General features: G+C 33.4%; 2 protein-coding genes across 2 annotated transcripts; one reads left to right on the top strand and one right to left on the bottom strand.

Annotated features, from left to right (window-relative positions):
- Nucleotides 1-1,735: 1,735 nt before the first annotated feature.
- Nucleotides 1,736-7,210, top strand: LOC129881472 (cation/H(+) antiporter 20-like). Its single transcript, XM_055955668.1, has 6 exons — nucleotides 1,736-1,984; nucleotides 2,442-2,803; nucleotides 3,384-4,047; nucleotides 4,982-5,564; nucleotides 5,949-6,192; nucleotides 6,727-7,210. The coding sequence occupies exons 1-6, from the start codon at nucleotides 1,802-1,804 to the stop codon at nucleotides 7,073-7,075; spliced, it is 2,385 nt and encodes a 794-aa protein (XP_055811643.1). The 5' UTR covers nucleotides 1,736-1,801; the 3' UTR covers nucleotides 7,076-7,210.
- A 1,460-nt stretch (nucleotides 7,211-8,670) lies between these two features.
- On the bottom strand, nucleotides 8,671-9,204 carry LOC129881984 (probable ADP-ribosylation factor GTPase-activating protein AGD6). The gene has a single exon (XM_055956093.1). It carries the CDS (start codon nucleotides 9,202-9,204, stop codon nucleotides 8,671-8,673), a length of 534 nt encoding a protein of 177 aa, XP_055812068.1.
- Nucleotides 9,205-10,449: the final 1,245 nt, after the last annotated feature.

Raw genomic sequence — 10,449 nt, 5'->3', positions numbered from 1 at the left:
CTTTTTTTTCAAGAAAACATTTTCTAGGAAAACATTTTCTATCTACCTCACATTTTAAGGAAGCGATCTTCTTTGATGGTACAAACTTATCTGGAATCTAAAAAGCATAATAGAATTTTTTTTGCAAATATTATCATCAATATATTTGATGTTGGGTCATTCGTAAATACCTTCCGTATTTATTGCGGGTTGATTATTATTCACGATTCAAATCGGAGTTATGATGGCACCTATTAATACTCATAAGTATGTAAGTCAACTCATAGCCCGAAATCATCGATAAGAAGCCTAAGGAGCGGAAGAGATAGAAAAGAGCATTATAAAGCATTTCAAGAAGGAACATCGAAAGTAAGGAACATTATATATCTAAACACAGCCTTCGAATGAGGACAAAGTACAAGATCCCACCTAAAAATTGGACGATGCTAGTACAAAGCTACTTCAAAAGACGAGTACAGACTAGACATATACAACAAATATACAACCTGTCTCGATATACAAAAGACTAGCCAAAATGTACAGAAAAGATGAGTCAACCACGGACGCCAAATAAGCTCACCCTCAATCGTCGAATCACCAGCTACAACAGCACAAAAGGTCAACGGGGCCGACTAGCGCTTGCATCTGCATCGGGAAAAAAATACAAAGTACAGCATAAGTACCAAAACAATAGGTACTCAGTAGACATCATAGGCCGACCGAGCTGCGATTACAATAACAAGATAATAAACGAGAATAACATAACTTGGCATGCATCAAAATACAATTGATATAGTAATTAATGAAAGCGATAATACTATTTAAACTTAACTGGACCTCCATAAATTCAGAAGGCACATACAAAGGCACATTAACGATCAAGCATACAAACATAAACTCGATCGAATCCCCATAAATCCGACAAGTACATTCAAAGGCTACACTATAAGGTACAAATGCGAAATGAACACCAACACTCCGAATCTAATGTCTCCCAGAACCTTACATCAAAATATATAGCTAATCCTTTCCCGAATCTTACAATAATACAGTAGTAATTTAGCTTATGAAGTATTTAAGCCGCGACTAAAAGAATGTTTTACAAAGAGCCCACACAAAACTTCCTTAATAACTAGTCATTTTAATCCTTAAATTATTATTATTTATATAATGACTCATGTGACAATGATATACCACTAAATATGTATTTCAGTTGTACAAGCAACCCACTCAATGGAAATAATATTAGATTCTTCTCCAATTGTCGAGGGTTAATTTGGATACATTCTCTGATAACGTGCGGATTCAAGATTTAAATTCTATAAATTTAGTATTTAAATTTTTAATATTGAACCTATTATGTTTTAAAATTACGAATTTGAACTTAATTACAGTGTTAATAAATTTTTCTACATAAATTTATACATTGCATAAAAGAATTGAATTCATGAACCCAGTGCTACGCCACCACCTGTAGTAACAACTAACAAGTACGCAATCAAACACACTTCATCGAAAAATTATATTATGTATATAAAAAAAGTTATACAATGTATATAGATCAAAAAATATTTTTATATTTATATATATATATATATATATATATATATATATATTAAATCTTGAAGACCGTTAACAAAATTTCTGATTTCGTCACTGCAATACTATAAGAGTGCATCGGTCCTTTCTCTCCTCTATATATACCCCTAACAATAGCCTTTAGTTTCAATAACCAAAAACTTGAACTTAGGAAGATATACCTTGTGTGCTATAGTTATAAGGTTGTAACTTTTGAAGAACTAATTCCCATTATTAATATATTATGGGTTTTAATGTAACTAATTCCGTAAAAACATCATCAGATGGAGTATGGCAAGGAGAAAATACTTTGCACTATGCTTTCCCGTTGTTAATTATTCAAACAACATTAGTTGTGTTCCTCAGTCGACTACTTGGTTTCCTTCTCAAGCCCCTCCGTCAACCTAATGTCGTTGCGGAAATCAGTGTAAGTTTTGTGCACTATCAGTATATTCTTTCATTTTATTTTAAAGAATGTTACACTATGGTCCCTCATCATTTGTGTAATCGAGCATTTTCACAATCATCCCTCATCCGTTGTGAAAACGGGCTTCATAACGAATTTTGATAAGTCTATTTTCACACACACGATATTCTTCATTAAAAGATGAAGGTATATTTCGCTTTGTGCTCACCGCATGGATATATATGCGAAAAGTCACTAAAATTTAATAATTATTACGTCATGTAGGCCAATATACAATATTATATCTGAGGCAAAAGTATTATACATAATGTGTCAACCTTGTATAAAAATGTATAATCGTATATAAAAGGTCCTTAATTATACATAAATATTATAAAATAGTTATATTGGCCTACGTGACGTAAATATTTTCTCTAGTAGACATAGAACATAATTGTTCCTTTTTTGTATTTTTCAGGCAGGTATTATGCTTGGACCATCAGCATTTGGGAGGAACAAAACATTCACACATTGGATTTTTCCATCATGGAGTACACCAATTCTTGAATGTGTAGCAAGCATAGGCCTCTTATTTTTCTTATTCCTTGTTGGCCTTGAATTGGACTTAAACACCATACTTAAAAGTGGAAAAAAAGCTGTTGGAATAGCATTTGCTGGAATTTCATTGCCTTTTCTCTTTAGTATTGGAGTTGCTTTTGTTCTAAGAAAAGTAATCAAAGGGATTGATAGTGTTGGATATGGAGAATTTTTCTTGTTCATTGGTGTTTCACTTTCAATCACTGCCTTTCCTGTTCTTGCTCGAATCCTTGCTGAATTAAGGTTTGTTCAATTATGCAATCATTTCATCTGAAAGCTCAAGTTGTTAGAGTCAACCTAGATCTATGTCCAAAAAAGATGTCACATATATGTTGTAGCGGAGACATCGTGTCAAGTGACACCCCCTTTACTGAAAAATTATATTGTGTAGATATGCAATTTTTTAAATTTATTTATGTACATATATTATATGTTTAATCCCTTGATTTTTTTTCTAGTGTGGTTTAGTTTATATTTTAACTTCCCTTAGTGAAAATTCTAGTTAATTACATTGATCATATCATATATACTCAAAACTCTTACATGATTAATTAGGTCTGGAGGGGAAAATTGGGAACCCTAATTTCAAAAACTCGTGGAGGATATAGTTATATTACTATATCTGAATTTCCCTTTATTCATATGATATTGTCACAACATTTATTCTTTCGTTCACTTCTTTAATTTGAATATCGATACAAAAAAAAATTGTGTATGTTATGTGATACCATACTGAATTATGTGACTGTTTCAGCTAAAAGTTTAAACTGCTAGCTAGAAAGTTCACGTCATTATAACTTTTAATTATATCATGTCTCGACAGGTTGCTTACTACACAAATTGGTGAAATGGCTATGGCAGCAGCTGCATTTAATGATGTTGCTGCATGGATTTTACTTGCTCTTGCAGTTGCTCTAGCAGGAGGAGGAGGAGTTCATCATAGTCCTTTAATTTCCCTATGGGTTCTTATATCTGGATTTGGATTTGTGGTTTTTATGTTCCTAATTATAAGGCCAATTATAATTTGGGTGGCACAAAAATCATCAAGCGGGAACAACAATATTGTTGAGGAAAGTTACATATGTTTGACTCTAGCTGGAGTAATGTTGTTTGGTTTTATGACTGATTTTATTGGTATACATGCAATATTTGGAGCATTTATTTTTGGATTAATTATTCCAAAAAATGGGGATTTTTCAGAGAGATTAATTTTGAGGATTGAAGATTTTGTATCTGGATTATTATTACCACTTTATTTTGCATCAAGTGGTATTAAGACTGATATTTCTCAAATTCATAGTGATAAGGCTTGGGGACTTGTGGTTCTTGTTGTGTCCACAGCTTGTGCAGGGAAAGTTTTGGGTACATTTATAGTGGGAATAATGTTGTGTGCTATGCCAATGAGGGAAGCTTTGGCACTTGGATTTTTGATGAACACAAAAGGGTTGGTGGAGCTAATTGTTCTAAATATTGGCAAAGAGAAAAAGGTTAGCCTTACTTATTCTTCTGTTTCATTTTATATGATAGTGTTTCATTAGATATAGAATTAGTTAAGAAAAAAAAGAATACTCTTAAACTACGATTTTAAACATGTCATGACTTTTCTATGACGATAAAACAAATTTCACAAGTGACATCTCTCCCCTCCGCACCTGAAACAGATCCCCACTCCTTATAGCTCCCATTTTCACCATCCCGATAAATCCTTATTCTTACCCGAATTACATAGTGTTTATCTAGATTATATATAAAATAATTTTAAAAATATATTTTTCTGCTTGCTTACTATATATAAGAAAATAATTTATTTTTCATAAAAATATTTTCCTCATACCAAACACACTCTAAGAGAGAAGTTTAGAGTGGCAATTGAATGATCACTACTCATTGTTCATTTATAGGTGATTTAATTGGAAATAATTTCCACTAACTTATTTAGTTATAGGATATCAGGAAAGGATATAAAGTTGAAAGATGCTTAACCTAGATAGAATATATTTTGACTACTAAACCTAGCTAGAATAATCACTACTCATTTAAAAATAATTGATTTTGATTAGAATAATTTTTTTATCAAACACATTTAATCTTTAATTAATTTATATATATATGCACTTTTGATTTTTGACTATGAATCTTCACAAATTTAACAAATATTCATCAAGTGCTAAACCATTCAATTATTGATGTATATATGATATATTTTTAATGATATATCAGAATGTGATTTAATTTCACCTATGTAAGCATTTATACTTTTAAGACATGATTAAATACTTAAATTGATTTTTATTTGCATGTTCTTTGATTCGATGTCTAATCCTTTTTTTTTCTTGACACAACAAAGTCATCATTTCTTTCATTAATTAATATATTGACAAACATATACTACTACTAATTTTTATTTATACCAACCATTAGGTTTTGGACGATCAGACGTTTGCAATATTGGTGATCATGGCACTTTTTACAACCTTCATCACAACTCCTATAGTAATGGCTATTCATAAATCATCATCAACACAAGAGCCTCAACTCGAAAAAACACAAAAAAATACCAAAAAACAAAACAATCTCCGAATCCTAGCAATCCTACGTGACCCGAGGGACGCACGTGCACTCATAAACCTCGTCGAGTCACTAAGGTCTGACAAAAATAATAATAACTATGCCTCAATCACCAAACTCTATGTGATGCGACTTGTGGAATTCACCGACCGACTCTCATCCATATCGATGGTTCGACGTGCTCGAAAGAACGGTTTCCCTTTCATCGGCCGAGTACTTTGCCGGGACGATGCGATAGATCAAGTGGGTGCGGAGTTCATGGCATATAGCGTGCTAGGACGAGTTATGGTCCGACCCACAATGGCAATCTCGGGTTTACCGAATTTGCATGAGGATATTATTCATGTTGCGGAGAAAAAACAAGTTGAATTGATTATTTTGCCATTTGATAAATATTGGCAAATGGAAGGGGACGAAGAAGTGGAGATTCATGCCGGTAAGATTGTCAGGGTATCAAATTAGTTGGTTGAATTAAATTTGAGCAAGTTAAAAGCTAGACAAACTAACAAATGAATTTGGTCCAATCAAACAATATATATAATGTCACTTAAATTGGGGCTGGAGGACTAATATATAAAAGTTCTTTTTTTCTGTTATTAATCATGATTACATTAAACAGATAAAACAATTTAAAAAAACTTTTAAAACTTTTTATGTTTTGATAAGTTAATTGTATGGTCAATTGTAGGGTAGATATGCCGCACACCTAAATTGGCTCGAACATTAGATGACTAGTTAGACTATGCCAAAAATGACACTAGTTGATAAATATATGTTCAAATAAATTTTCATGCGCTAAATTTGACATCCTGATATGCAGGGCACGGATGGAGAATGGCGAATGAGAGAGTTATGAGTCAAGCGCGGTGCTCGGTGGCAGTGGTGGTTGATCGTGGACTACAATTGGTTAATAATGGGATGAGAATTTGCATTGTGTTTTTTGGTGGAGCTGATTGTCGTAAAGCTTTGGAAATTGGTAGCAAAATGGTTGAACATCCTGCTATTAGGGTTACATTAGTAAGATTCATTTATCATGGAAGTACGAATTTTGATGAAGTTGAAAGGTAAAATTAACCCTTCTATATATGCATTTGTTTATTGGAGTTGGATAACGTCAATTTCCTGCCTATGTCAAGGCTCACGAGAGGTTTGGGGTGGTCCAGGTCAGAGTCATCAAAAGTAAAGTTGTGATTATGCTATCAACTATAGCTTTTGGCATGAAAGCGCTTGATCCAAACAATTGAATTCTGGATAAATTATTTTTTACATATTAGGTGAATTTTTTTAATTAAAAATATAGGATTCGGAACAAAGCTATTGGGCTCGGCCGAATGCATAATTCTAGTGTCTTTGCCTCTGATCACAAGCTAAACTACAATGATAGTATATAAATACTTATACTCATTATATATATAACTTAGATCCTTAGCTTGTCTTTTAATTTGTGCATTAGTTCTCTAAGAGTTTAATTAATACATGAATGTTTAGCAGGTAAAATGTCTTATTATTTTTCTAAGTTATTACGAATTGATCTCACTTAGTAGTACATCTAAATTATTTGTCTAAATTGTATTATGTGTTTTCATTGTTCCAAACAGGACTTTGGATGATTCTACTGTTGCAGAATTCATGATGAAGTGGGATAAACAAATTCTATATGCTGAGAAAGAAGAAAATAATTATAATTTGGTGAATGAAGTGTTGGCAATTGGAAAAAGTGGAGAATTTGAACTTATGATAGTAGGGAATAACAAAAGTAAGTTCACACAAGGCATAATGGCAAAACCATTTGATGAGCAGAATAATTCAGAATTGGGACCATTGGCTAATTTATTGGCTTCATCAGGCAAAGGGATAAAAAGTTCTGTTCTAGTGATTCAACAACAAGAAGAAGCTAATTTTGGGAACTCAAAACTGGCTAGCTTTATTGATGAGAATATTGTGTGACTTCATTTAATATAATAAAGGTATTATCAAATTAGTGTTAGTTGTCGTTTGAGGGTCCTCTCTACCTCACAAAGGTAGGAGTGAGGTCTGCATATATTGTACACATGACTATCTTTCAGACTCGACTATATTGGATATGTTGTTGTCGCGGTAGTGTTAGTTTTAGCCGTTGAATTTGAATAGTAGTTAATTTTACATTGATGTGTCTTGTTTGTAGGTGTAGAATGAATAAATATATTAAAAGTTTGTGATTATCTCATCTAAAAAATTAAGTTATGTTTTTCAACATGTCTCTTTACGCACGCTAACTTCCTCTTCTTCATGGGTCACATATATGTATCAAGACCTATGTGATTCCTAATGAAACAGGTAATAAAACCACCTTTGTCACCAACTATCATTGTAGTATTTGTATTTGTACTATTAATAAACACAAGAATGAAAACAAAAAATGTAAAAAATCTAAGAATTAATGGTACTGTTCACATATATATACCTATATGTCCCTGCCACTATTCTAGTACATACCACTCATTATTCATAGGAAATCTAAGCTCCTAGTGGTAGGGAGAAAGGCAAAAGACTATCACAAAAACCTATTTAGTGCTCCATGCTTGTGAACCAGGAGGGGGCAGTGGGTAGCAGAAATAGAGTTTCCAACAGTTGACCAATAGAGCTCGATCGATTGAGACAAGGGCAGATGTGAACAATGGAAGGGATCTAATTTGAATAAGGAAGTTATTTGTGGACTGATTTTGATGCTTTACCAGAAAACAAGAGACACTAGACATATATCATTTAATGAATTTAGTCCAATTGCCAATTCGCTGCACCTACCTATCTTGAATCACCCAGGAATGTTCACTTGCTTTCAGAAATTTCCTAAAGTGTATATCCTATCTTCAATCATCCAAAAATGTTCACTTAGCCACCTTACAATGATGCCTTTCCACTTTCACAGAGCCATCTACCAATGATGCCTTTTCACTTTCCGACAGTTCCTAAAGCGTAAGCGATGCAACAACTTGATTCATATGTCATCAAGAATCCTCGACGACAACTTGATTCGTCGGTCATCAAGAATCCTCACCATAAGGGTGAACTCAATTGTTTTAACAGCCAAAAAAAATCCCTTTTGTGACAAGTGAAGGCACAGAGTGACATAGATGGGTACAGAAGCCTAAGCACATCAAAACCTGTAACATACAATTCATGAGCCAGACGAAGAAGCCAATACCATTTATCCAAGATCTCTCATGTCCATATGCAACACAGAAATCAGACATAATAAGCAAAAATCTCCAATATATAGGACAGAAACAGGAACAAAATAGACAATGCAAAAATGGTCTTTACAAATCCAAATGTAACTTAAACGTTTTTTTTGCCCCGAATAATGGTCCTCAACAAGAGTCTGATTCTGCTTGCTTTTGGCTTTCTTCTTTTACAGGAGGAGCAATTAACCCAACCTGCTGTCAATGGTACAAATATCAACTATATTCAGACACACAATTCCTTTTATCCAATAAGACACGGAGAAAATTGAATCTGGGAAGGCAAAAAATTACTAAGGGGAGTTGCAACATGTACTGCCGTCAGAGGAAACCTCCATCGGTCCATTTGGAATCTATATTTCCAGCATGAACAGCAGCATGTTTATTGTTGGATGCACTCTGGTAGTGATTATCAAATCCATCATCCCATCCAGCCCAGTCATCGTTCTTGTTGTTGGATGCTGCTGCCCCCTTTGTAGGATTTACTTTGCTCTTGTCTTCGTTGTCCCAATCATCCCACGACCCAGAGCTGACAAAATTAGTGTTCCTTCCAGAGGATTGGGCTCCTCCAGAAGCATTCCATCCTTTAGAATCCTGATTAAAGTCCTGATAATAGCCATTCTTTTCGCTTTCACCTCGTTGCCAGCTATCGTTCTTCCAGGCTGGACTTTCCTTGGTATATTCCTCTACCTTCTGTGAAGCCATGGCCAAGACTCCTTTCATGATACCCCAACTCTTTTGTCCAATCTCACTTGTGTTTGCCATGACAACATTGACCGTTTCATTGACCGTGGTATCATATCCACCTTCTTTCACCTGTAAGAATAGGATTGGCACACGCATCTCAACGGTCATTTAACTACACTGCTCTTTTTTTCTAAACAACATACCAGAGATGAAATGTAGACTATATGATTGATAAAAAATGAAAAAGAGCAAATACAAATAAATAAAACTGAAGAGCAGGCTTCTAGCAAGCACGTAAATAACTTCAGAGAGAGATAATTCCAGCTCAGATGGAAAAAAGCCAATTGATGCATTCAACAGCAATTCTCATACCTATGGAATACACAGGAAACTTTATAGACTCCAACGCATAGAGAAGGGACTTATATACCAAATAATATATCTCTGGCAGAATAGAAGTTAACTATGGTTCAACTAAAACACATGATAAATATATAATTATTTCTCCAAAATAGAATTTAGATCTAAACCTAATTTTTCTTCAAAATAATGAACTGAATTGTAAAGACCCGTTAGGTCATTTTGATGATTAATTAGTTGCAGATAATTTTAGATAAATTAAAAAAATTGGACTATTTTATAACTATGAAACTGACTTAGTATTGATGTGGTAATTTGATTGTGGATGGATATTGTTTTTTGTTTTTATCAATGCACTACTAATGTACCACTTCGTTATTAATATAGTTATGTTGGGTGTGAAGGGAGAAAACAATGTTGTTGTGATATTTGACCAAAGGAAACCTAAGATTAAGGTGGTTATCATGGGGTAATGATGGTTCAAATCATTAGGGTTAATGCATTTATGAGTTGCAGTGGATTAAGTCTGCACTTTATCAAGCAGTTAGGGTAATTCGTCCCCAATTTGAAGTTTTGCTCATTGCTATTATTTTACAATTTAAGTTTTGTTATTAAGATAGATAATTAAATATTAGATGTATTGTATTATATGAATATTATTAGGTTTATGATATTTGGAGAAATATCATACTTGATAAATTAAGTGGCATAAGATTGAAAATGTGATTATTGATTTGAGTGAGACTTTGGGTCTAGGCTAGACATATAGTAATATATGTGATGTTAGTTTTGAAATTTTATTTTGATTATTTATTTGATTAGATTGTGGTGTTTTGGATATTATTCGAAAAGGGAAGACTCAAGTTTCGGAGTGATTATCTGATTATTTAAGGCAAGTGAACTTCTAATCCTCTGTTTAAGCTTGTAGATACTAGTATTTTCTTCCTGTGTGCGTTGGAGAGTAATAGTTACTGGATTGGGTTATTGACTGTGTATTTAACCTTTAAAAATGGAAACGAAGGGTATATAATGGCAACCTAAAGATGTGTTTTG

Source organism: Solanum dulcamara, chromosome 3 (genome assembly GCF_947179165.1).
Source record: "Solanum dulcamara chromosome 3, daSolDulc1.2, whole genome shotgun sequence".
In the NCBI taxonomy this organism is placed as follows: domain Eukaryota; kingdom Viridiplantae; phylum Streptophyta; class Magnoliopsida; order Solanales; family Solanaceae; genus Solanum; species Solanum dulcamara.
The sequence above is the reverse complement of the archived record's forward strand: the minus strand, read 5'-3'. Positions and strand labels throughout refer to the sequence as shown.